At 45.3% G+C, this 27,844-nt stretch overlaps 1 protein-coding gene across 6 annotated transcripts in view; it reads left to right on the top strand.

Moving 5' to 3' along the window:
* CELSR1 (cadherin EGF LAG seven-pass G-type receptor 1) overlaps positions 1–27,844 on the top strand; it is a 179,480-nt gene that overhangs the window by 87,284 nt on the left and 64,352 nt on the right. For all 6 annotated transcript variants that reach the window (XM_076328940.1, XM_076328944.1, XM_076328959.1 and 3 more), the window contains exons 3-5: positions 8,276–8,498; positions 12,751–12,866; positions 15,894–15,982. In XM_076328940.1, the coding sequence (XP_076185055.1) occupies positions 8,276–8,498; positions 12,751–12,866; positions 15,894–15,982 (428 nt within the window). The remainder of the gene's footprint in view (positions 1–8,275; positions 8,499–12,750; positions 12,867–15,893; positions 15,983–27,844) is intronic.

Genomic DNA, 27,844 nt, shown 5'->3' with positions numbered 1-27,844 from the left:
CTCAACATAAACTGGAAATTTTGGTGTGTTTCTTTTTTCTCTTGTGTAGATTTGTGCTGTGTATAGTCCTGGGTGAGAGACAGAACCTAAAAAGGTGTCTAAAGCTTTAACCTACAGGTCAAATGCAGAGGGAGATGACACCTTGTGAGGGCACTGTACATTGCAACAAATGGTTCAACAATTTACAGAGCTTAGAGATAGTTGTAAAATCAGCCAAGAGTAAAGATTAAGACATTAAGAAATTAGCTGTTGGATCCCATAGAGCAAAAATTGTTGGTAGGTAGCTGTGGCAGGCTGAAAGCATGGATGTTTTATTTCTTGTTCTCCTCCACCACATCTAACACATTCCAAAAAAGTGCTTTTCCTCAACATTTCCTCAGAAGCCTGGGGGTGATTATATCTGGTGCGATGGGAGCTGGCGGCGGGGAGAAGCCAGGCACGTTGCGTGCACCTCTTTTTTACTGTAGTGTCTGGCTCTTTGCTCATCAGAGCGCTACAGGAAAAAAAATTGCAATACTTGTGGTAAGTGTTGGTAGTGCTTCTGGTGTTCGTACCACTCCTGGCCTCATTGCTGGAAGGTGAAAGGCGAGCTATCTGGTGTAGACAGAGTGGAAGCTTAATGACTGAGAATTTTTAATCCTCAACAAATATACGAGGAAGAGAGCACAGGTATTAAAGACTCAGTCGTGACTTTTGTCTGTGCTCTGTTCCTGCCAGCACTGGTGGAAGTTGCATGGGAGGACAAGGTCCAGTGACCATTCAAATTGACCATATATCATCTTGAGAACATGCTCATAATTTCTGGAATCCACAGACTAATTCATTTCTCCAACAGATGTGCCCCAAATATCACTAATCCTCCTCAGTATTGTTTCTTTTTTTTCCCAATTATTCCTTCTCATTTAAATGCAAAAACACAAAAAAAACCCAAATCCCAAATCATCCATCCACCCATCCCTGCAGGGTGTTTTTTGTTTTGCTTTGTTTTGTGACCAAGGAAAGGGAGGAGGCGAGAAGAGGAACATCTTTGCTCATAGTGGTGCTGCGCGTAGGATCTTGGGCCTGATTTTGGACTGGCGAGGGGCCAGGTACCATTTCAGTGGCTGCTCTGCGTGTGCAGTGCATATGCGGGCACAGCCCGAAGCAGCTTGAGAGATAGAGACCTGAGCTTTCCCTGCTTTTGCTTTTGTAAAATCCAGTTTAGCTTGGTTGCTAGTGGGGAAGGATCAGGAGGCGGGATGGGGTCCTGGCCCTGGTCCCTTGCCTGTTTGGCCAGGGGAGTTTTTCATTGTGGCCGTCCTCCTCCCAGGAGCTTGCAGGACCCCGGAACAGCCAGGGTGCAGATGCTGTCCCCAAGGACCCTGGTGGGAAGAAAAGCTGGGAAGGGTCAAGTAGCATCTTCCTGTTGGGGTGGGAGTGGGAATGGAAGCTCCCTCAGAGCAGCTGGTTTTGGTCATGTGTTTTGGACTGGAATTTGAGCACCAAGAGCTCTCACACGCCTTGGGGCCAGCAGATGTCACCTGCAGCTTCAGAGGCAAATAAAAGAAAATTAAAAGCCTCCCATGTTCATTATTTTGCAGCATCTCATGATTAAAGATCTCATGACCTTTATTTAGCCCAGTCTCATGATTTTTGGAAATCTGATTTGTGAGTTATCAAGGATGCCCAGAAGGCATTCTTTGTGGAAGAAGGCACATGGAAGGGAGAAGGGTGATGGTAGAGAGGGATGATACATAGCTGAGAAAGCACCGGTAGTTCTGCACGCTCTCTTCCCACCAGCTCAGAGCTTAATGCTTATGTCTGCAGAAAAATTAAACTAGATCCAGAGATAAAACGGTGATTTCCTGAGTATCTTATTACAGGATGGTTTTCTATCTATCACCTCAGAGAGCTACTTGGCAAGCTATATATATAGTGTGTGAAAGGAATGTTTTTGTTGTTATTTTGCTTAGTGTTTTAAATTCAGGTTACTCTCTTGCAAATACATCTTGTTAAATCAGGAACAGTTAGCAACTTAAATTACAGAGGACAGCTGTCATTACGAGTCACTGGGATTTAGTCCTGAACAGTGTAAGCGTACGTCTCCATGTGTGGTGTGTGCTTGCGTGTGTTTATGTATTTATGTACTATTTTGCTTTAGCCTGTTTCTCGTAATATGCCCTTACAGTGCAGAAAGCAGCAAAGGGAGCAGAAAGCAGAAGGGGAGGAGGGAGACCCCAAAGTGGACCTTAAGCTGGTGTTTCTCACTGTAAGAGGGTTGGGGCTGATTTTAATTTTCCTAGATCAGTCCCAATTCTAAAAACATAAATGAATAGGTAAAAGGAAAGACCAAAGTAGCAGCGTAATGTGGAAACCTCACAAAGTGACAACCATCAGTGCCAGTATTAAGTCTAACGAATGCGTCTGCACGGCCTCTCTGAAGTGGCAGTAGGGGTTTGGCCATTGATTTCTAAGGGACCCAGATTTTACCTCTGCTCTTCAAATAGCACTTCTGAGTTACCTGCATAAAATAGTACATAAATATAGTCATCCCCTAATTAACCACAGTCACTAGTACACCAACGGCTTCTAATTTCTATTTGATCCAGCTTCTCCTTCATTCAGAATGACTTGGTTACTTTTGCTGGGTAACTTCTCTCATAAAACCAGTAGATTTTTTTTTGTTTGTTTGTATAATGTTTCATTGGTAAGTGGCATTTGCTGGGAGGTGAGGCTGACTTCTCCCATTTGGTTCTGAGTGTAGGCTCATGCACCACAGAGCCACTGAAGTAATGAATTTCCCTTTATGAGCAAAATCCAATATTCATTTTTATTGTTTGACTTGCGCCTACGTTTTAGACAAATCTTCCTGCAGTACATCCCTGCACAGTCAGTGGAGAGAGGTGGGTATCCACTGAAGGTGTGGATTCAGTTCACTTAAGTCAAGCATGAGCCACTACACTCACACATGAGCCATCTAAAATGGCTTACAGCTGTATTTCCATAGCAGTTAAACCTTTCTAAGACCATTCCTTCATTCTTATTCCTGGGTGCATGGTCCTGCCTCCTTCCCTTGTGCCTGCTGTGCTATTCATCCCATCAGTCCTGGGAGGGACCTAATCAGAAGATCACTAACCCTACAATAAATAAATGAATGGTGTTTTGCCATCTTAGCTCCACAAATCAGTCAACGGCAGGATTACATGAATGCCAACACAAGGGAGGGGGAGGAAAGTGCAACGAGTTTGGGGAAAGGAGGGGACTATGGTAACTCCCACTCAGCCTAAACTATGGTGAAACCACCCCTAAAGTGGGTGCGTTGCATCCCAACCTCTTTATCTCTTGTCCCAGTAGAGATTTCCAGGCTGATTCCGCAGCTAATTTGTTTTTAACAACCTTCTTATTATTTAGTGCACTGATTGCTTTAGTGCCAATTGTCATTTAAGGTTAGTAGCGGCTTAGTTACTAGAGGAAAAGGAGGATTGATTTTCCCATAATATGCAAGACAGCAAATACATTTTTAATGATAGTTGGTTCTTTATGAGGGCAATGGGTCAATGGGAATTCTTTGAAGAATTTAGTTGCCCTATTTCTTGTTGTTTCTCCTTTCCACTTTAAAGTACATCATTTTAGGCTGGCTGCTTAAATCAGCTTTTCAAAATGTTTTCCGTTCTGGTGAAGCAAGTACAAACATGGAGAAGAAGATTAATATGTATCTAGAGCAAATGGCAGGATGGAGGAAAGGAGAGAAGAATCAGTTCAAGTCAAACAATTACAGATACTGAGTGAAAAATTAACATTTGTCTAGGGAAACTGGAAAAAAAACCCAAGAACATCAGTGCAGGTCTGCTGCTTCATGTAAATATATATTTAATGTAGTATTTCAGTTGAAAACAATCAGAGAATAGTACAAATTTTTGAGGACTAGTCCCTAAACAGGGATATTGTGGCAACACATTGCAGTAAACTGAAGTGTAGAGTAATTCTGTATTTATTCCAATAAATATATAAATATAACCATAATTGTGTTACACCTGGTATTGTGGTGTCCTCACTTACATAAAATTAATAGGAGAAATTTTATGATTAACGTCTTTGTAAAGTTAGTCCTAAAATTGGAGAAGACATATATGATGGTTGAGAGGAGGAAGCAGTGTCGAAAGCAACTATGACGTTGTGATCTCAAGGGCTTTAAAGCCAGGAAGCATTACCTAAAGGGCTGTGTAAAAGCCACAGGACTTGTTGCTTTAAGAGTCATCAATATTAATTGAGAGCAAGTAAGATCAGCTACTATCCTGTAACAGTAAACTGTTTGCTGGCTTGGGCCAGGATGTTTTCAAAGCCCAAGAATCTCCCAGCAGATAACAGGCAGCCATGGCCCATGTTATCTGGCAGTGCATGCTTTAGATTTAGCAGCTGGAGGGACTAAGCGTCCTGTCTCCTGCTTGGATTCCACAGAGCTGTGGTATATAACTATTTTTTTAAGTGATTCCTAAAATGCTGGTCAGTGTGAAAAATGAAATTATATTAGCAAAGGGAATGCTGTGAGGAGCAAAGGGGAGTTTCACGGGCTGGGTGAGGGGGTGAGCTATGCCGGCATCGCCAGTGTCGCAGACCATCCCCAGGCTGTGTGCGGCGGCTATCTGGGCTGTGCTCTTATCACCCGAGCCCCTCCAGACCCTCGCTGCACAGCAGCTCTCCCTCCTTCTGTACTATTTTTTCCCACCAGACTGCAAGACATCCCCTCAGACAGCACGTCCCAGCCCTCCGACCTTCAGCTGCGAGCAGGCACACAGGCGCTTTTCATCCCGAAGGCTGGCGGATGCAGATCCCTTCCTTTTCAGCTCCTCAAGTAGCTCTTCCCTTAGGGCCTTCTGACTCCGGCTCCAGCCAGCAACCAGCCCATCCTTCAAGTCCATGCAGGCTTCAGTTCAAATTTTGAGGGCGCTTTTCAGGCCGTGCCTCAAAGCTCCCGCAGGGCAGTGCTGTGGGACAGCAATGTCTCCGGGATGAGGTGGCCGCCCTTGGAAGTGACAAGCCCAAGAGCCACACAAAGGTGTGTTGTGTGGCCAAAAGGGGTTAGGTGCTCCTGATCAAAGCCCTGCTTCGAATACTTGCTCAGATGGCTACTTCATAAAGCCAAATATGCCATGTTTCTAAGTAATTTGAGGCACTTTTTTTACTTCTGGAAAAAAAGGGTAAATAGGAATTTATCAAGTTTCTTGGTAGACCTTTGTGCCTTGAAGCACAGTGATGTCTTGGAGTTACTGTAGAGATTTCAAAACCACTATTTTAATATATTGGTAAATATACATAAAATATGACAATTCAACATCAAAGAATATGCATCAAATGCAGTTCTCATTTACATTACAGACTAAAGAGAATTCAGAATAATTTTAGTAACTGGGACATCAAATGATGCTACAGCTGAATGAACATAGCACAAAGGATCTTATTTAAAGTTGAACTACATTCTTTTAAATTACTTCTTTAAGCGTCATAATGAAAAGGAGTAATAAACATAATTCAATAGAACTTTTCTGTAAGCGTTCTTTTCTCTTAAATAGTTTTGTGCCTGTATAGGTGTCTAAACAAATGGTCTATACATTCTTGTTATATCACAGAATTAATATAGAACCGTCAATGACTTCCAGCTTAGGCTTTTATATTTTGCCTCCGTATTGCCATGGCATTTCCACAGCGTGCTAGGTGCCAGGAATCTCTCCTTACAGCTCGCTCCCTTTTTCTCCCTGTGTATTCAAGCCTGCGCGTTATTTGCTTTTGCCAAATATATCATTCTGTTTTCAGAAAGCCTGGAAGATTACATTCCTCTCTGAGTTGGAGAGTTATTTCACAAAATATCCTACTACTTTTTTTAAAGCAACAAACCTGTGTTTAGTCTTTCTATAGGAATTGTGTTTTTCCAGGTTTTTGAGAGTTTTGGTACACAAGATGTGTGTGTTTTAAGGGGGATTGGCTGTGCTTGTGCAGCGGATCATCAAGAAGTGCTTTCTATAGTGTCCTCTTAGAGCATCTGATGTGTGTGTGCACTTTGTTCAGCATATCCAATACACTGAGGGAATTTTCTGTCTTGGATGATAGATACAGTTTCTCCCAAAAGAAACACATTGTAGAGCATTTTAAAGTATCAAGGAGAGTGTATTCACATAATCTTGCCTGGTACTCACAGTTAATAAATGGAAACAGGAAGATATTTATCAAGTGGTTTTCACAGCATTTCATCTTCATATGTTGAAGTGAGAATATAGGAATATCAGTGCTGAATCAGAAAAGCTCTAAGCACAAGCTCGGAGATGAACTCTCAGCTATATGGTTTATTACTTCAGAGGTTTTGGCTTGCAATCCCTGTAGGATGATGGGAAGGATTTATTTCATAATTTGTTAACTGTGAGAATTATTATTATAGAGACATGTTCAGCTCCCCTGTGCTTTGTATTACATCCTTTTTAAATACACTGAAACACCCCAGTATATTGCTCACCAGGAGTTACCCAGAAATGTGCTCGTCAGGAGGCAGTTGTACAATGGCTCTGCTCGTCATGGGGAGCACGGAGCCGGAGGTCCGTCCTCCGGAGCTGAGCCCACCTGGATGGGGCATGCAGTTGGCTGACTGCATGATCACGGCACTCCTGTGTTTGGTCCTGCGTTTTGCCAGCGTACATCGTACCTGCCTGAAAGGCACGTGATGTTGATGAGAGAAGAGAAAGGCAGCAAAGCTGGAGAGCCGAAATGGCTGGGCTGTCCACCTCACTTTGTCTCAGAGATCGCTACACCTGGGGCAGTGGCTAAACCAGCTGCAAACCGTTGCAGTTTACAGCCTGGCATAGAAAAGAGGCGCAGATCCAGGTCTGGATGTGGCAATACTGCTGGCTGCAGCCTGCTGCCTGGCGCGGGCGGCTTTGGTGTGGGAACCTGTGGGAGCAGCAACTGGAGCAAAACTTTCCTTTTTAATTTGCCTTTGTTTATGAGTCACTGCCCACAGCTCCCGCTGCTTTTACTTTCCTCCAGGAATGCATTTGCACGGTTTTAACTGTGCTTGAATTAATGTAATTGTATAATCTGGTGGCAAGTAATCATGCAAATATAGAACTGTTGCAAATGTATTCATTCCTTCAGCTGCCTGTGTTGTGTCATTTTGCTCTACATTTATTTCTCAGACATTATTACTGGGTAAAATTCAACTATATATGTCATCTTCAATTTCTCTGAACAATTTTACGTGCAGGATCTGAACACGCTTTATATCTTAGGAAGACACATGCCAAAGCATATATGTTAACTAAGTAACTCACATAGAGGGTTTAGCTTTCTGTACAATGATTAATTCAGCAGCTGTTTTTGTTCCAACCGCAGATTTTTTAAGTGGATATCCTCTCTACATTATGAACACTAATTATTACTATCACAAATTATTATTATCACAAATTGTTTTTTTAAACTGTGATTCACTCTCAGATTTTGGGCAAACACAGGAAAAATTACGGCATACATACAAAGCAAGACACTTGATTCTTTAGTACTTGCATTTAACACATCTTGATACAGACTTTTGAATAGAATAAAGTCAAAGCATTTGGGGGGAAAACAGCTTCAGCAAGCGGTACACAGAATCTGTAACTTCTGCAGGGAGTTACTGCACACATCTCTGAAAGGTTCAGAAAATGGCTGTCACCTGCAGGATACATGGGGAAACGTGGAAGCAATACGTATGTCATCGACATCCTGCTTATTCTTTCTATAAACATTTTGTGAGTGTTGTCACGAGCTCAGCCGTGCCCTGCCGCTGCCATGGGCAGCAAAGCCAAATTCCACTCGAGGCGAAGTGCAAACACTTATCTGTTTACACAATTTCCAACCCATAGTGAAATGCCGGAGCAATTTACACATATTTTGGTTGACAGGGAGCATGCAAGTTTTTAACTGGTGGTGTTACCTCCTCCCATGTAGATCTATCTGTCACCAGCTTTATATTTATCACCGGGTCTGGAAGCGGCCAAGGAATCCAAAAATGGGGGCCAACGTTTTTGGATATTTGCAAGAGGATTGCTCAGCAAATCGTATCCCGCACCCCCCTGAAAATTCAGACTTGAAAGATGATGCAGCATGCTTACCCCCCTGCAATTACAGGCTCATACCTTGATTGCGGAGGGGGTCAGGTGCAGAAGTTTGGAAGCAGCTTAGCCTTTATCAGAAACACTTGGGTAGCTGAGTGTCACAGCTTGCTGCTGCGGTGAGGTGTTGCCTTCCCTGACGTCTGCTTCTCCCCTTGCAGGAGAGTACTGCGAGGTGAACGCTCGCTCTGGCCGCTGTGCTCCAGGGGTGTGTAAGAACGGAGGAACCTGTGTGAACCTCCTCATCGGGGGCTTCAAGTGCGAGTGTCCCCCAGGCGAATATGAGCGGCCATACTGCGAGATGACCACCAGGAGCTTCCCACCACAGTCTTTTATCACCTTCAAGGGGCTGCGGCAGCGCTTCCACTTCACCGTCTCCCTCATGTAAGTCCCAGGGGGGAAGGGCTCTGTGGCTGGTGGCTTCTCTGCTTGAACTTAGGGGGTGTTTGTTAAGTATTGTCACCAACTAAATTATCTGTGTGTAGAGGTCACTGGGTATTTCTGACAGTGACTCCTGCGAGAGGGGCGCAATTGTGCTGTTTGAAAGCATTTGGTTTCTGCCCTGCTGAAGATGCCACTGAGGTGCTAACTCCCGACCTCCTCCTTCTGCTGCAACGCCGGGTGATGGCATGGAGAGAGGGGACACCAGGGCCTCTGGCCACCTCTCAGCAGCCCTCGGCTGGAGAGGCGCAAGGGTGGGTGGTGGGTTTGCCGCCTCTTGAGCGTGTCAGGTGTTTTTCTAGTTGTGCCTGTGGCCTCCTGACTTTCAGGTGCAGGCTGCTAGTTCACGCTGCTTCTTTGGGAGCGCTCTTCCCCTCTCCTGTTTCCCGGACTGTGAGAGGACCTGGTCTCCTCAGGCCGTGGCTGAGCACAGGCTGGTCCTCCTCAGGTCCTTGCTCTCTGCTGGTTCCCAGTCTCAGACTTGGGACAGCCCCAACTGTCCCAGCTCCTCGCCTCGCTCCTCTTGGCCTTTGCACCCGGCTTCTGCTTCTGGTCCCATCCTGGCTGCCAGGCACAACCAGCCTCATCCCCATCCCATCTGCCCCAATGTCCCCACCTTGGGCAGTCTTCTCGTGGGCTGGCTGTCACTTTTCCCATGGGGGCACTCAAGGAGGTGAGGGGAGCAATGATGGCAGCCGCGCTGTGTGGACCAGGGCTCTCCTCCCCCAGCTCACACATCCCGGGGGAAGAAACCCTCTTCTGGAGAAGGCTTCCTGGGTCAGGCATAGAGCTTGTCTACCGTGGAGCCAGAGCTCCAGGTGCACACATGCCTCTTCTCCAGAGAGGGTGTGAGTTTGCGCTTTCCCATGGTTTAGCCGGTCAGGATCAACCTTTGGTTCTCCCTCACGGTTGACTGGAGTAAACAGCACAAAATGTGTTAGCCCCGACCCCCAAGGGCAAGGCCATGGATTTGTTGATAGGTACAACAACAGCCGCAACAACAGACGTGTTTGTGCGTCTGTCCAGAGAACATGCTCAGGGAGGGCACCACCAGGCACACGTCCCATCCAGCACCCAGCAGCTACCTGGTGTTTTACATCTGTCAGGAGCCAGGCAGCTTCTTTCCATTTTATCCTTCATCTGCCTTAATCCTAAGGTCTGAAATTTTGTGGAATCTTGACATTTTGGTTAAATCAGAAAGCTCAGGCATGGTTTGCACATGAGACAAGGCAATGAAGAGTTGCGTCTGTGAAGATCGTTTTAGAGCATCAGATCTAAGTACACGTAAAAGCTGAGGAGCAAAAGGCTCTGTTGGACTTGTCGGACCTACAGTGAGTATAAAGGAGTGGTCTGGGCTGGCTGCCAGCATAAATTACCTTCACTACCCTTGGCTTGTCCCCACAGCCACATGGTGTCATTTTTCAGGCTTTCAGGAAGAGACCTTTGACGTGTAGCGTGTTTCAAGTTAAAGTGACTCAAGTGCTCTGTGTAGGGGTTATTGAGAAATGGCAAACTACTGTAGCAAGGTAGTGCTTACACCAGGGTTTCTTCACCGCCTTTAAAACCAAAGATGGCATATTTAGTCATGAGCTAAACGCTATTCAGTCCACTCAGTATGATCTTAAAAAGTCTAGACCATCATGGGGTTCATCCCACACTGTCTGGGATAATGACACATTTCGCTTTTCGTACCTGAAGTTCACTTTTATTTACACTTGTTATTTCTTTGGCTTTTATTATCCTTCAGTGCAGGTGGAAAACATTATGTGAGGATAAGCAAGAATTAGCAGTTTGACTAGATAACGATTTGCCATTACATATTTTGTGATTTGGGAGCATTCATAAAATCCCAGGGTGTCTAGCTTCCCTCAGCCTCCAGTGACTCATGACCCACTCCTGGCAAAGAGCAGGATGTTTGCATTGTCCGGTCTCATAACTAAAATGTGATTTTCTTAAAAAAGTATTTAGGGTACTGACCAGGCACGTCTTTCTGCTCCCAACATTATATGTCTTCCTTGCTTCCTTCCAACACTTGCTACTCATTCACCCCAAGAGACGCTGTCAGTGGAGAGGTTTTCTCACTATTTATTCAAAATTCTCTGAGAAAGTGTCTTGTTTCCTATGTCCTGAGATTAAAAATACCCTGTCTATTAAAAAACAGTAATTTTTTTCCCCGGCTGGTGATAACTAGGCAAGTTCAAAAGCAGTAGTGTTTTAACTATTAGTATGATACAAAAGATGCTTTTGACTAGTGGCAAAGAATAGAACTGAGCACACATGGAGTAAAGAAATATAAAAAATAGCTTAATAATTTAATAGTTTAATAAATAATAGTTTAATAATTAAAATGATGGTAGAGAATTGTAAACATATCAGAAAAATATATTGAAACAGAACTAAGGTTCCTATTGTTGCTGATCAAACTAAGTCTTTCTGCCCACTGAAGAAGCATCACTCATTATTCTCATTTCTTTTGCTCATATATATTCTGGATAGATCTGATCAAAAAAGTTTTGAAGAAGCAGTTAACCACTGAAAAATGCATTCTTGGGAAATGCCTTACAGGAACTGTACTCCTTTGGATGAAAAGTTTGATGGTAAAAAGTGAAAACCAGATCAGTGTTTTGATAATATTGAAATATTTCAACGGTATTGTCTTAATTCATTTAGTTTGCCTTTTACTTCTATAATATTATTTTATATTATGTTAAATACATTTAGAAATAAAGATATATTTCAAAACTGATTAAAAGTAATCAAATCAGTAGTATAATATCTTAATGGACTATAACGGATATTCTTTGGAGTTTGTATTTTATTGGAAATGTCAAAATTTTGACTACTTTTTTTTGAACCAGAACAATTCATTCTCCTTCAAGAATACTAAAAAATGTATGGAATAAAAATTCCCATTTCCATGTAGCTCAAATTCAGGCTCCTGGTTCTGAAAGGTCTCTACTCAGTGTGATCCACAACATACATATGTCTGACAAACAACTTTTGTTAAAAAATATTCTTTGGTTTTGAAATTTTTTATTTCAAATACCAGACCTTGATGTTCTAAAATACTGCTTCTTTCACGTTCTCTGAATGCAGGTTTTGTTGCATCGCATGAGGGTCTTGCTAGTAGACGTGACATGACAGGCACAAGAATCATTTCTTCTGTCTGTGGAAAGCGGTTTTCATTAGTTGTGTTCAGCATTCAATTCATTTGTAGGAAAAGTGGGTTAATTTAAATGAGGCATATTTCCTGAAGTTCAAGATACAAAATCAAACTACACTGCTATTTGGAAACACAAGAAATTCCCATGATTTCTCTCTTTCTCTCTTTATATAATATTAATCTTTGTAAAAATGTTTATGTAAAATGTATTTTTTTTTTTCATTTCTAAGTAGATGAAAGCTGTGAAAGATGAAATCCCCAAAGATAATAGGATTCAATTAAAAATTATAAAATGCACACAACACACAGAAATTTGCAAAAAAAGTTCTGTGCTGACAAAAAAACCCAGGCTTTTTTAAAAGTAGGGTTGCCTCTTTTTCTGCAGGAAAGGTGTGATACATCCCATACTAGAAGCACAAGAAAAATAAAACCAAAAAACACCCATTGGCACTGATTTAGTGGAATCATTTAAGTGTTTATTTTCTTTCCTCCAGTTGACTGACCTGTTGATGGATGCACCCTGATTGTCTACATGGCATTATTAAAGTAACTCTTATCTTTCTTTCCCCCTTGCCTCCCCATCAGGTCTTTTTAATCAGTTGATGACTCTCCTTGTAGCCTCTAGCATTTAGACAGCAAGCAAACAGCAAGTATTCCCCCTTTGATGTGAAAATGCTTTCTAGCTTTCGGACTGTTTGCAAAGTGTAGTAAGTGCTACTGTTTGGCGAGTGTCAGATACTCACGCTGCATCATGCGTCTGCCTAATTTTACCCCTTGTGAGGGTCAGCATCCGCAGAAGATCTCTGCAGAGTAGATTTCTGTAATTTCCATCTTGCTTGCCTCTGTCGATTGAAAAAGAATAGATTTATCCTGCAGCTGACTCCTCAATTTTATAATTTTCTGTTTGAAGAAAGATTCAAAGGCTTGCTTTTCTGCTAAATACAACGCCATCTTTCTTCTGGGTGACTTGACCATCAGTCTTTAATTCATAAGCCATTAAGCATGAATTAACCCCTCGTCTCTGCATTCTAGGTTTGCAACCAGGGAGAGGAATGCTCTCCTCCTCTACAACGGGCGTTTTAACGAGAAGCACGACTTCATTGCCTTGGAGATTATCGAGGAGCAGATCCAGCTCACGTTCTCTGCAGGTGAGGTGTCGCTCGAGTCGAGCGTTTCTGCTTGCAGTCAGGAGATCTTCTCAACCCATTTGGAAACACATTAAATGATTTTATACAGCTATTTTCTGCCTTGTTAATTGAGTAACCTGCTGACGTTGTACAGTGAACAACTGATGCCAGGCATTGCAAAGTACTCCAGATTGTAGCGGTTTGTGCTGGTAACGCTCGCTGTCGTAGGCAGGAGCTTGTCAACATATCAGTTATAAAAGCCAGAGTTTATGACTACTATAAAAGATTGGCACTAGCCTGAAAGTTGGCCTCCAAGCCAATATTTGCTTAAATGAGACTTCATTTTATCACGCTGTGATAAACGACATGTGTTTATGCATTTTTACACTACGCCATCAGTGAAACTAGGTGCATAAATGTTATCTAAAAAATGCACAGAAGCCAAAGGAAAAGCTAGCAGACAAGTGAAAACTACCTGCCATTCATTAGAGATTGGTGAGGAGCAATGCTGTCCCTGGAATCCACTGCTGCACAGTAGAAGCATGTCCCCTTGGAAGAAGCTGTAACCCACAACGCATTTAGAACTAAGCTGCCCGCTCATTGCTACGGTGGGCTAGGAAACAAGAAAGGGAGGCTTTGGCGTTCACTTGCTTTCTGTGCTAGGACAAAGCCGGTGTCATTTGGTGCTTGTGGGAGCAGAGAGAGGGGAAGGCAAGTGAAGCTCAGGCTGGCACGTATCCCTGCCACCATGGCCTTCTCCCAGAGGAGAGGTTTCCTCCAGAAAATCTGCCCCGGCAGTGGCAAAGCTCTTCCTGACAAAAGTGTGATCAGAACAAACCCTGACCATTCCAGCCTCAGCAGAGGAGTGTTTCCCCAGTTAAAAAAGCCGAAGTTTCATCCAAAAACTCATGCCCAGCTGTGCTAATTTCCATGACAGGGGTAGCAGGTGAAACTGTTAGCACGCAGCTGTACAGTGTGGTTGAAGCCACCAGGAATCACCCCCTGGACTTCAGCAGGCTTGCTGAGGTTCTTGGTGGACCTCTTGGTGGACCACTTGCGTTCCTGCTTCAGCGCAGGAGCTGGGTGGGAAGGCTTTGGTGGCTTTACTAAATCTCAGCAGGGAAGACAGCCTCTAGTTGTCACAGGTTTAGGGGATGTTTTCCATCCGGACAAAAACAAATATCTGGGAAGGGCTGTTGTCGTGTAGGTCAAGTGGGGTTACATGTAGGTCAAGTGAGATGTTTGTACCTCTGTACCGGGCACGAAACTCGGGAACTAATCCTGTTATTTCCCGTTATCCGTATTCAGGATAGACATGTGGGCTCTAGTCAACTCTTATTTTATTTTTTGTGGAGTGAGACATTGCAAGCAGTAAAGCAGTAGAAGCAGAGGCACAACACACATTGGTGTTGCACACTCATCGCCAGTGATGGTCGCTACCCTCAGACCCCATGGTAAATCCTATGTGACCCCATCGATTTACCAGCGATGCTTAACTGCATATCTGGGCCCTTTGGGTTGAAGATATCTGGTTTCATTTTCCCTTTATTACCTCGAAGTTGTCCAAATTAGATTTTAAGGTAGGCTTTTGAATGGATTAGCGTAATGAAATAACATGCTGCAGTCGGAGAGATGCGCTTTCTTCTGTAGCTCTGCTCCGCCTGTCTAAACTTGAATCAAATTTCTCAGAAGGCACCCTGAGGATGAATGAGAAAAAAAAAAATTCTGCCTGCACTTATATGCATTTAAATGTGGATGAACTCCTTTAAAATACATGAAACTAAATTTAGATTTGCACTACTGCACCTGAGAGCAGGTCTGGTCCTGTATATTACAAATGGTATTTTCTTTGGAAGGAGAATGGTTTATGTTTTATAGTTTTAAGTGGCTTTTAACGAACAGTACAAGTTTTGGACATCTGATCTGACTATTTTACCTGTCGCAACAACTTTTTCACAGAAAGCAAAGCAAAAGGATTGGAGACCGGGATCTTCCTTTTGCAGAAACTTGCTAGCTGAATAAAAAGCCCAAATTTTACCGCAGACTTTTTATCACTAAATGATAAAAAACATCACAGCAAGATGTCAAACATGCTAAGCTGAAATCTGTATTGTTTAAATAACAGAAGTATATAGGATGGGAGTTAAGGAGAGTAGGGGACACAGGAATAATACTTCGCACGGGTAAAGTATTTGTTGCAAATAGAGAGTAGAAAGTACATTTTAAGCTCAACAATACTGTGAACTTTGTTAGCTTACGGGAGGGAGTTATTTTTCCTGTGGTTTATTATGTAGAATTTTCCAACTGTTAAAAAAAAACAGAGAGGGGGAAAAAAAGTCGAAACCTAGCGATCCTTCCTCCGTGCCAGGCCTTTTATGTACTTTCAACACGAATGTTTATTTTGCTGCTACCTCAGAACAGATATGCCTGGTTACTCAGCTGGTTCTGCTGACTCAGACCTGACTTAAAAAGCTTCAGCTTTCCAGTTGCAATGGCAAGGACTTGCTTTCAAATTTAAATACTGAAAGGCCGCCAATAATTTCATTAATCACTGGTAAAATTTTGCTGGGACCAAGGTTACCGTCCATGGGTTTTATACTAGAGTACTTTTGGATTTCACTTTCTCAGCTCTGATGAGGAGTAGGCTTCTCTTCCCTGACAAAATATCCTGGCACGATACTTAGCATATTAAAAAAACCTTGAAGTGCTGCTTTTGGCAGACACGCAGAAAAATTCATGTACATTTTTTCCTCAGTTGACCACTTCAGCAATAGCTGTATCTGCTACCGCACTCTGCAGAAGCATAATAAAAAATAACATAATTCACCTGAATATGCCAGAAGCTATTTTTGTATTTGTGCACCAAAATAATTCCATGAAACTGGGGATATTTACTGTCTCGCAGGACAAAAACCCAAATTCCTCCGTAATGAAGTAAGACAGCTGCATCCTGTGCCCGATGAGGGTCTCTCTGTGTTTTGATTTAGTGCAGAGCAGAATTTGCAGTCATGTTGACTGATTTTTTTTCCCTTCTGCCTGCCGTTGCAGGGGAGACAACCACTACGGTGGCACCCTTTGTTCCCGGAGGGGTCAGTGATGGGCAGTGGCACTCGGTCCAGGTGCAGTACTACAATAAGGTAAGACTAATTGTGTTGGTGATAAGCCTGTTATTTGTAAAGTAATAGAGGCGTGGGTCATCTAGCTCTGACCTGATGCGTGCGGGTGACCTGAATTTTATTTATTTAACCAGGCACATTGCTTACAGCTCTGCACAAATGATACTGGTCTTGCTCACCTTGCCTGGGACAAAAATTCCCTCTGAGGGCTTTTGAGTTTTGTCTCAGGAAGGCAAAATCAGACCTAGTATGTCCTTTTCAGAAGTACTACCAGGGAAACTTTCAGGTACTTGGAACTATTTTAGTTTTCAGTTCTTTAAACCCTCACAAGTGTCAGTGTATCTAAAACAACTGATTCACTGATTTGGATCTTTTTAAAGAATTGTGCAGTGCAGGAGCCTTCAGTGTAGTAACTACAAACCACCACTGTAGAATTTTCTGAAGCAAAGCAAAATTGTTCCCTATAACTGTCTTTTCTTGTGTAAAATGACCAGTTTAGCTGGCGCAAGCTTCTCTGGTTTGGAAAATTTGGTTATTAAATGGTTGACGCTTTTCCGTAATAAAGGGCTATCTTACTAAATCATTTTTTTTTGTCTGCTATATAAAAAGATACGCAAGAGAAATGCAAAAAGCGTCGTTGCGCGCAGTCCATGGCACCCCGAGGTGGGCTCCGGGGTCCCTGTCCCACAGCTGCGCCCTTGGTAGCTGTCAGGAGCGGGTTCACTTTGACTGAACCAAAGGCGGGGGGCTTTGTGCAAACCAGCCATTTTGTGATGAACCAAAAAGCGGGCTTTTAGGGTGTACGGTGTCACTGTTTACAGATACATGTCGGAGCTCTTCTATAATCTATAACAAAAATTAGAGAATTCGTTTAGTTACTGAGAAGCATTCCTTTTAAGTCTGACATGATAGCATTATGGGGGATCGCGTAAGGAAATAGAGGAGCATTGTTGGCTGTTAAAAAGGAAACAGGATACTGGTGTAGGAAGCTGAATGGAAGATGAAGGATTAATATGATCAGCAAGTTCTTTATTTCCCAGCGCTGCATCCTTTCATCACAGTTTGTGTGGCAGTTTGAATGGGAGGATTAAAATTTTCTTTGGACTCCTAGATAGGGTCTCCTAGCCTAAGGATATTTTATTGAGGAAATAAAACCCTTTTTTATTAGTTATTTTACATTTAAAAAAATTTAAAACTTATAAAGTAAGTTTTGTACTTAACATACTCTCTACTATCCAGAGCACAGATAAATAGAAGTGAAACTTGATGTATCGCCAGGCATGCATCTGTGGACACTGCGAGGCTCTTCCTTACAAACTGCAACATGCCATGTTTCCATAGTCTGCGTATTTCTTAGCGTATCACTTTAGCAGAGTAAACGGCACTTGCTGAGGCAGCGGAGGGACACTCCAGCTTTCAAGCTCCTCGGTGGATGAGGAGGGGAGGGCACAGCCATGGAGACAGCTGCTGGAGCGGCTTGCTGAAGTGCTGCTGAGCAGATAAGGGGCCCGGGCAGCCCCAGGACGCTCTTTAAAAGGCAAAGAGATCTGACACGGATGTTAAAAATAAACCCCAGGTTCATTTTCAGGACTTGCTGCTGTTTGAGCAGACTGGTAGGTGGGCCATATTAGCAGCTGGTGTTTTCCTGTCGTTAACACGTGCGCCCTGTCATCATTTTCTTCTTCTGCCCCAGTTTTTCAAAGGGGAACGAGCCAGTCCCCGCTGCACAGGAGGAAACTCATGGGAGAGAAGGAGAGCAGAGGGGCCGTGCCAGGAAACACCACTGAAATCATTGCCTTTGCACTCGCATGACGTAAAAGTGATGAAAAGCAGGGTCACTGTGGAGAGCAGCACTTTGCCCTTTGCTGTCCGTGTTAGAGACCGAGGTCATCACCTTCCCCTTAGCAGTATTTATTCCAGAATGGTTAAATTTGGGCTGGCAGAGGGGAGCTCACAATATTGAGTAAAAGGCACAAGTAGGATATTGTAACCTATATGTATTTAGTATGCCCTTAGGACTTTCCGGCATGTCTGAGAATTGCATATGTTGCACCAGCTCTCTGGCAGTGAAGGAAGGAGCAGGCGCTGTGGGACAGTGGCAGCCGGAGGCAGCTCTGCAGGTCTGCCCACCGGGCTGCCCGCCACGCCCTGCAGCAGGGTTAAGCCTTCGCCTCGGCTGGTATTTGTTTGTGAAGCAGTTCCTTGGCTACTTCATGTTTTAACAAAGCTGGAAGAAAAGTTCCTGTGAGGAGGTTGAAAAGACAGCGATAATTTAGGGATTTGGGTTGTGCCAAGGTAAATGGGATGCTGTGTCTAAACTTGACTCAGCTAAGATGTGTTTGAATAACAGAGTACCCAAAACTCATGAGTTTGCTTAAATTATGCACTCATGTTATTTTGCAGGTATTGCATCCTTCCGCTCTTTCCGAAATCCTTCCGTACAGTGTCAGGTCCTTGTCCTGTCACTACTTCAGCCCCTTTTCTCCGCTCAGACACCACACAGCCTCCCCAAGCAGGCACAGCTCCCCTGAGCCGGCTCTCTCCTCCCTGCCTCCAGCTCATGTTTGATCCCCACCTCCAGCCCCTTCTGGACTCCCCTCCCTCCCTCTGCCCTCCGGCTCACTCTGGCGTTTTGCAGCAGCACCCCATCCCTGGCTGCGGGGCCACAGGGGCTGCCTCCGCCAGCATCCCCACAGGGCTCCTTGCCCCTTCTTCTGTTCAGCTGCTTGCCCAGGGAGCTTCTGGTCTTTGCTCCTTTTCAGACATCTCTTCCCAATGCTGTCCACGGGAAATGAGTAACCTGTCGTCCCAGATACCCGTAGAGATCCATTTTATTCATTTGTCTGTGTCCCGCCTTAAAAAAACCCTTAAAGAGGTGTTTATACCTGCTCTTTCTTATCCCTCACTCATGTTGAGTTTCATCTCCCTCCATCTGCCTTCTGCTCCATCAGCAGGTTTTCTTTATTTAATAGATATGATCACTTTTGCCTATCCATTCATCAGTCCCTTCCTGTGTTGCTTCTGTGCTTTTTTTGCACAGCAAAACCCATACAGACATTCCGAACTTGCCTTACTGTTCACACTCCTACAGCTAGGTGCTGCCAGGCTGCTCGTCCTGCTGCTGGGGTCATTACAGCTGTGCCTGTCCTCTTCCTACCCACCACTGTGTCCTCAGGCAGTGACAGGCTTCTTCGAGCTGGACCCTTTCCTCCTGTCTTGGAAATGTGAGATATGTTGTGGTGCAGGTTCAAATAAAAGGTGATTCAAAAATTTCCTGTTGTGCTTACAGCAAGCCTTTGGGGTCAGGTACTCTGTTACCTTCATCCTTCTTTCCCAGTTCCTTTTTTTGTTAAGCTTCTTTAGAGTATCTTTTTAAAAATTAAGCTGGAAACTGTTCAGGTTATTTCCCTCTTTCCGCATTTGTACAGTATCTAACAAGAAAAAAAAAGGGTTTGGTCTTCTTCGGAGCTTTCAGATAATGCTGTAATTCACATAAGGAGTATTAGATTTCGTCACAGCTGAGGTTATTTTTTCATTTTTAGTTTTTGAGGAGAATGACTAACAGGCTTTGATACATAATCTGAATCACTTCAGTCCAAAGCAAATTTTCATAGATGAGTTTTCACAGCTCTGAAAGCTGTTCCTGCAATCTGAGTTGATTGTGGTCGGATACGAGCAAAGGTTGAGTGGTTTTTGGCACCTGCAGCTCTGTGGATGATGTTTGGCTGAGCATCACTGGAATTTGGACTCCAGGAGTGGGTGACCTGGATACTGGGGGCGACTCTGGTGAGAAACTTCTGCAGCAGCTATTTCCTTAACGCGGCACGCAGCTCTGCGGCATCCTGGTGATGCTGCCACCCTGCGCAAAGGCAGTTTGGTAATAACGATAATGAAATAGGAAGTAAGCGTAGAAGTGACTCCTGTAAATTATTTTCTGTACTCAGCTCAGAAGCAATGTGCTTGGTAATATTTATTTTCAGTGTTGTTGAAAAATGTTGTTTTATAATTAACTCCTTATCATGAGGGTCCCCTGCCACTTAGGGACAAACACTGGAGCCTCACTGGCAAGAGGTGAGTCCAGAGCCGGCTTTGTGCCACCGTGTTTGCAGAGAAGCATCAAACCAGTTCTCTATCACCTCAAGTATTTGATGCTTTCTTACAAATCCTGGTATGTACAGGCGCTGTAAAACGCTGCACTAATGAAACAGATTGTATCAGAGGAGGAAGGGAAGCAATGTTGTTTCATTTACCGTGTAGTGATGGAAATGGATGCTTCCTCCCCTGGTAACAGTTGACACACTTGGCTTCAGTGAAAGTGCCTAAGGGAAGCACATGGATGTTGTACTAAGGAAGTGTTGGCTCTGTATTGAATTTCTGGAAGAGAAAACACCAAGGGGAAGGAATTAGTAGCTATAAGAGAGCAGAAGTGAACTAGGAGTGTTTTATAACCATTCTCTAATTTCAGTTATATATTAAAAGTCTTGTCAGCTACCCAGTAGCAAGGTATCAGTTTACCTGTTAGCAGTGTTACTTGCCATTATAGATGTTTGCTGACAGCGGGGGGAAGGCAGGGAGGAAAGCTACTCACTGACTTTGTTAGCTCAAACACATTACCTTCTGGGATCCTGATCTCGCAGCCATTAAAATCAATGGGAGGTATTAAGTTAAAGGTGACCTGTATGTGACCTGCTTTCTCAAGAGATATATCTTACAATCTTATTGCCATCATGGAGACGTGGTGGGATGGCTCCTATGACTGGAGTGTTGGGATGGAGGGATACAGGCTCTTTAGGAAGGACAGGCAGGGGAGACGAGGAGGGGGTGTCGCCCTCTATGCCAATGACCAGCTGGAGTGCATGGAGCTCTGCCTGGGGATGGGTGAGGAGCCAACCGAGAGCTTATGGGTCAGGATTAAAGGGAGGGCGGGGACAGGTGACATTATGGTGGGGGTCTGCTACAGGCCACCTGACCAGGAAGACAGATTGGATGAGGCCCTCTATAGACAGATAGGAGCAGCCTCACGCTCACAAGCCCTGGTCCTCATGGGGGACTTCAACTACCCCAATATCTGTTGGAGGGACAACGCAGCAGGCCATAAGCAATCCAAGAGGTTCCTGGAGTGCATCAATGATAACTTCCTTCTCCAAGCGATAGGGGAGCCAACGAGGAGAGGTGCTACGCTGGACCTTGTTCTCACCAACAAGGAGGGTCTGGTGGGGAATGTGAAGCTCAAGGGCAGCCTGGGCTGCAGTGACCACAAAATGGTGGAGCTCAAGATCCTTAGGGCACTGAGGAGGGCGCACAGCAAGGTCACTCCCCTGGACTTCAGGAGAGCGGACTTTGGCCTCTTGAGGCATCTGCTTGGTAGAGTGCCATGGGACAAAGCCCTGGAGGGAAGAGGGGCCCAAGAAAGCTGGGTAATAGTCAAGGATCACCTCCTTCAAGCTCAGGAGCGATGCATCCCAGCAAAGAGGAAGTCAGGCAAAAACGCCAGGAGGCCTGCATGGATGAACAAGGAGCTCCTGGACAAACTCAGACACAAAAAGGAAGCCTACAGAGGGTGGAAGCAAGGACAGGTAGCCTGGGAGGAATACAGAGAAGTTGTCCGAGCAGCCAGAGATCAGGTTAGGAAAGCTAAAGCCCTGATAGAATTAAATCTGGCGAGGGATGTCAAGGGCAACAAGAAAAGATGCTATAGGTACGTCAGTGATAAAAGGAAGACGAGGGAAAATGTGGGCCCTCTCTGGAACGAAATGGGAGACCTGGTTGCCCGGGATACGGAGAAGGCAGAGGTACTGAATGACTTTTTTGCCTCAGTCTTCACCAGCAAGTGCTCGAGCCTCACCGCCCAAGCCGCAGAAGGCAAAGGCGGGGACTGGGAGAATGAAGAGCCGCCCACTGTGGGAGAACATCAGGTTTGAGACCATCTAAGGCACCTGAAGGTGCACAAGTCCATGGGACCCGATGAGATCCATCCACAGGTCCTGAGGAAACTGGTGGATGAAGTTGCTAAGCCACTATCCATCGTATTTGAGAAGTCGTGGCAGTCCGGTGAAGTTCCCACTGACTGGAAAAGGGGAAACATAACCCCCATTTTTAAAAAGGGAAAAAAGGAAGACCCGGGGAACTACAGACCAGTCAATCTCACCTCTGTGCCTGGGAAGATCATGGAACAGATCTTCCTGGAAGCTATGCTAAGGCACCTGGGGGACAGGGAGGTGATTGGAGACAGCCAGCATGGCTTCACCAAGGGCAAGTCCTGCCTGACTAACCTAGCGGCCTTCTATGATGGAATGACTACATCAGTAGACACAGGAAGGGCTACAGATGTCATCTATCTGGACCTCTGTAAGGCCTTGGACACGGTCCCCCACAACATCCTTCTCTCTAAACTGGAGAGGTATGGATTTGATGGGTGGACTGTCCGGTGGGTGAGGAATTGGTTAGATGGTCGCATCCGGAGGGTAGTGGTCAATGGCTCAATGTCCAGATGGAGACTGGTGACGAGTGGCGTCCCGCAGGGGTCTGTGTTGGGACCGGTACTGTTTAATATCTTCATCAATGACATAGTGGGATCGAGTGCACCCTCAGCAAGTTTGCAGATGACACCAAGCTGAGTGGTGCGGTTGACACGCCAGAGGGACAGGATGCCATCCAGAGGGACCTGGACAAGCTCAAGAAGTGGGCCTGTGTGAACCTCGTGAGGTTTAACAAGGCCAAGTGCAAGGTCCTGCCCCTGGGTCGGGGCAACCCCCGGTATCAATACAGGCTGGGGGATGAAGGGATTGAGAGCAGCCCTGCAGAGAAGGACTTAGGGAGACTGGTGGATGAAAAGCTGGACATGAGCCAGCAATGTGCGCTCGCAGCCCAGAAGGCCAACCGTATCCTGGGCTGCATCAAAAGAAGCGTGGCCAGCAGGGCGAGGGAGGTGATTCTGCCCCTCTGCTCTGGTGAGACCCCACCTGGAGTACTGCGTCCAGCTCTGGAGCCCTCAGCACAGGAAAGACATGGACCTGTTGGAGCGGGTCCAGAGGAGGGCCATGAAAATAATCAGGGGGATGGAACAGCTCTCCTATGAAGGAAGGCTGAGAGAGTTGGGGTTATTCAGCCTGGAGAGGAGAAGGCTTTGGGGGCACCTTATTGCAGCCTATCAGTAGGCTGAAGGGGGCTTATAAAAAAGATGGGGACAAACTTTTTAGCAGGGCCTGTTGCGACAGGACAAGGGGGAATGGCTTTAAACTAAAGGGGGGTAGATTTAGACTAGATCTAAGGAAGAAATTTTTTAGGCTGAGGGTGGTGAAACACTGGCACAGGTTGCCCTGAGAGGTGGTAGATGCCCCATCCCTGGAAAAATTCAAGGTCAGGTTGGACGAGGCTCTGAGCAACCTGATCTAGTTGAAGATGTCCCTGCTCATTGCGGGGGGAGGGGGGGTGACTAGATGACCCTTAAAGGTCCCTTCCAACTCAAACTATTCTATGATTCTGTGATACAGTGATAAGAAATTCAGAAGAAATGGGATTTTTTTTATTATTTTGGAAGGAAAGGTGGGAGAAGGGGGAAGATTTCAAATAAATGGCAAATAAAACTGATGAAACATTGCAGAAGCAACCTGCTGCTTGTTCACAGGATAGCTGGCGTAAGGGGCAGCAGCAATATGAGCTGCCCTCTTTGCCTTGGTAATGTGCTTCCGTTCCACGTGATGAGAGTGCAGCCAGCCTCTGGTGGAGTTTGGTCCTTATCCTTTGGCTCTACTGAGGCTGCCGGCATGAGTGACAGTCAGTAGGTTTAGCCATGCTGATATTTGTTTGGAATAGGAGCAAAACCACCAGGAAGTTAGATGGTAACGATGCTCAGTATTAATAATATCACATAAACTATCTGGCATTCATTGCACATACAGGATGATGTATGATTGTAGGTAGTGCTTGGGACAGGACATTTTAATGAGCCCGGTAGTGGGTGGTGTTTTTAATTAAGAGAAAACTTCGAGCCATTCTCCCAAACTTCTGATAGAAACACAATTTTGTTCAGAATTTGAGATATACCATCAAATTTATGTTAATGTTTTACCTGATTCATTACCTCAGGGTAGAATTCATCATTTGGCACAAGATAAAAATGTTTTTCGTATGGACATGTTCCTTTAATTATAAAGGGCATGTACATGTATATTTATATACTGTGCATCTTATATGTTACTTATACATATATGACATCAAAGTCGCTTAAGGACGTTACTGTGCTGTAGGCAGAAGCTCCTTCTGCATCTGTTTAAGGGAGCATAGGATAATTTTACCTAAATGACAGAAAACTTGAGAAGAGCAGAGAGAAACTTGCTATCACTGATGTGCAGTACCGTAATTGTGGGGGATGGGATGAACAAATCCCTGAATGACTCACAGAATGACGCACAAAAGTAACGACTGTAAGACCGGGCAGTGCGTGTGCGTGGGAACCTCTTCCATGGTCAGGAGGTGTAAATGATGGGTGCCCCGGAGAGTATCTCAGCTGTACTGGTCACTTCAGCCTGCGGGCTCCTAGGATAAGATATTCAGGACAAACATTACCCTTTTTCTATAACTGGGCTAAGGTTTCTTCTCATATTTGATAATTGATAGTAAGCTGCTGTTCTTTTACTCCTTTCTTGCGTTTCTTTAGACTGAAGAGTGCCGTGGTGGTTGTTTCAGATGCTTGACTGTCTTAGGAGTAGCCCATCCTTTCACAGCGGTTGCAGTTAGCAGTTACCTGCTGCTTTCCATCCCTGTGCGCTTCCCACCCGGCAGAGCCCAGACCTGCGTTTAGCCTGAAGACAGCTGCCGGAGAAAACAGGCAAATTCTTCAGTCGGAGATAAACTTAAAAGAAATGAGGGCTGCTTAGGGCTGATCTTCAGTGCGTTGTGAATTCAAAGAACAGGAGGTACATTGCTCTAAATCAGACTCACATATGCTTTCGAAAATCTCCTGCCTGTGGTAAGAGATGGTTTCTCTTGAGTTAACTGGCCTTCATCTGGGGCAAGCTGGAGCTTGAGTATCGCCAAAGTCTGAGCTAATGCTGTAGAGATTTAGCTCTCAGCCCACTTGCACAGTAGAATTTGCCAGTACCTTTCCTTCCCGAGGAGGATCTATCCCTCACCCACCGGCTGAAAGCTGTTTCCAGGTGCCAAAACACCCTCTGTTTCAGTGCCAAGACCTGCACTGTAATTGATTTTCTGTACCTCGGGTGCGTGCTGCAGCTCTCCCCTTGCGCTTGCTCAGCCAGCAGGCGAGTGGGCAGGAGGTCGGCTTTCTCCTTCACCTGAGGGTTCCTCAGCCAAAACTGATCCCAAAGAGTTATTTAACCATGCCTGTACAGCTGCACTACGGTGCCAGCAGAGCTTACCATTTTGAATCTGCATCCGCAAATCCGCCATACCGTGGATCACAGACTGACCATCCATGCTGGGAAGTGGTGTACCTCTGGGCGAAACCAACCAGCTCTTTATCTGGGGAGACCTCAGTGAGCCCTGTTTGCTCCCAGTGCAGTCTGAGTGGCAGCTCTCCAGCACTGCTGTGCAGAGTTTGTGTGCTCTCCCTGGCTGCTGGGCTCTGGACAAAGCTGGGGGCAGCTGAGGGTCTTGAGGGCAATGTGGAGTTGGGACTGCTGCCCGCTCAGGTAGGCTTGGGATGAAGCATCTTGTAACAGAGGAAAAGATCCCATCTGTACTTGCCTGGGATTTGGGGAATGAAGTGGAAGGAGGGACAGAGTCAGGGAGGAAAAGACAGGAAGAAAAAAGCAGCCCCAGGTGAGGTCAGGGCTTCATTTGCTGCTGTTCCTGTAGTTAGTCAGGCAATATGTTGGTCAGAAAGAGGAATGTCTTATGGGAGCTCTGTGATTATAGATGTCTGAAGAGGCATAAAATGAGAGTATACCTATTGGAAGATAGTATTTGTCAATGCTCTTACTGTTAAAATAAAATGAAAAGCATCTGCAGGTCTGTTCCAAACCACCCACCTTCACTCCATGCACGCTGTCCATCTCCATGTGCAATTTTTGTCATGTCCAAGTGTACTGTTTTGGCTGGGATAGAGTTAATTTTCTTCATAGTAGCTAGTATGGGACTATGTTTTGGATTTGTGCTGAAAATAGTGTTGATAACACAGGGATGTTTCTGTTGTTGCTGAGCAGTGCTTACACAGAGTCAAGGCCTTTTCTGCTCCTCAGACTGCCCCACTAGTGAGTAGGCTAGGAGTGCACAAGGAGTTGGGAGGGGACGCAGCTGGGACAGCTGACCAAAGGGATATCCCATGCCATATGATGTTATGATCGGCAATAAAAGCTGCAGGGAAGAAGGAGGAAGGGGAGATGTTCGCAGTGATGGCATTTGTCTTCTCAAGTAACCATTACGCGTGATGGAGCCCTGCTTTCCTGGAGATGGCTGAACACCTGCCTGCCCATGGGAAGGAGTGAATGAATTCCTTGTTTCGCTTTGCTTGTGTGTGCAGCTTTTGCTTTACCTATTAAACTGTCTTTATCTCAACCCACGAGTTTTCTCACTTTTACCCTTCTGATTCTCTTCCCCATCCCACAGTGGGGCAGTGAGCAAACAGCTGTGTGGGGCTTAGTTGCCCACCGAGGTTAAACCACCATTTCTGAGCAAGAAATAAGAAGCACTTTACAACAGGCCTGGTGTTTAGCAGCTTCAGGATAAGGACTTTCTATAATGGATGGAGCAAAGGCCTTGAGATAAAAATTGCAACATTTACCTGGCAAAGTTGGAAATGTAAAGGGAGGGTTGTTGGGATTTGGGTTTGCTGGGGTTTTTTTGGGGGGAGAGTCCCCGTTTTCTAAATGAAGCAGAAAAAGCAAGCCGGTTTCTTTGCTTGAAAGGCTTTTCTGCACAGGTGCCTTCCAGATCTCCAGTCCAATGGCAGCTTCTGGTCTAGCAAAAGGGAAAGCGTGGGTAAATGTACAGACTTGACAGAAAGCCCGATGAACCCATTGAGCTCCCAAGGGAAACGTGAGTGGGGAAGCAGCAGTCTCGCGGGGCAGCTGCAGAGGTGGTGGGAACGGGGAGTGCCCAGTGGCCACCAGGGCCCACCAGAAGATGTGGAGGGGGCAGTTGCACACTGTAGCAAGGATGGCACAAATGTAACTTAGACGCGTGATGTGTCTTGCTGGAACGTGCCCTGCTTATTCAGCTGGACTGTGTGGTGAACATAAGCTCTTGGGTTCAGTCTTGTACAACCCCTGCATTTTCTCATTCTCTTACACGCGTTATGCCTGCAACTCATTAGCACAATTATCTTTAGGATTCTCTTCATAGCAAATCTCTAATAGTCATCACTGCCTTTGTTTTGCTAGAACCTCTGTTTTGATTCTGGGAGCCTGTGTCACGCAACTGCCTAGCAGCGGCCAGAGGCAGAGCACTTCTGAAGGACTTAAGGATGCATACGCAAAACTTCCCTTTTGAAAACTCAGGTCCACCCCTGTTCTCCCACCCAAGAGCCAGCTGGGACCACACTTCATCCAACCACCAGTCACTCGGGGGGTGACACAGCCGTACCCTAGAAGTTAAGCCCTACAGGGCTGCATGCTGGTGCACTCATGGGCCCCTGGAAGCTCGGTGGCCACTTGCGTTCCCCTGCTGTGGGTAGGCAGGACCTACCCTTTAATTCAAATCCCTTGCATAAGCACAAGCGGCACAGGCAGTCACAGGCAGTGGGAGTGGTGCTCGTCTCTGTTGGAGAGGTTAATGTAGCACTTTGTTTTGAAAAGGGTGGGTTGAAATACAGCAACCTCTGACAGTCTGCTGCAGAGACGAGCACAAGCCCTGCTGGCTACGGCACACGTGCCCCCATGCTGGGGCCTGTGGAGCTGACAGACAGGTTATCTCATTTCCTTC

Source organism: Aptenodytes patagonicus, chromosome 1, assembly GCF_965638725.1.
Source record: "Aptenodytes patagonicus chromosome 1, bAptPat1.pri.cur, whole genome shotgun sequence".
Lineage (NCBI taxonomy): Eukaryota > Metazoa > Chordata > Aves > Sphenisciformes > Spheniscidae > Aptenodytes > Aptenodytes patagonicus.
The sequence above is the reverse complement of the archived record's forward strand: the minus strand, read 5'-3'. Positions and strand labels throughout refer to the sequence as shown.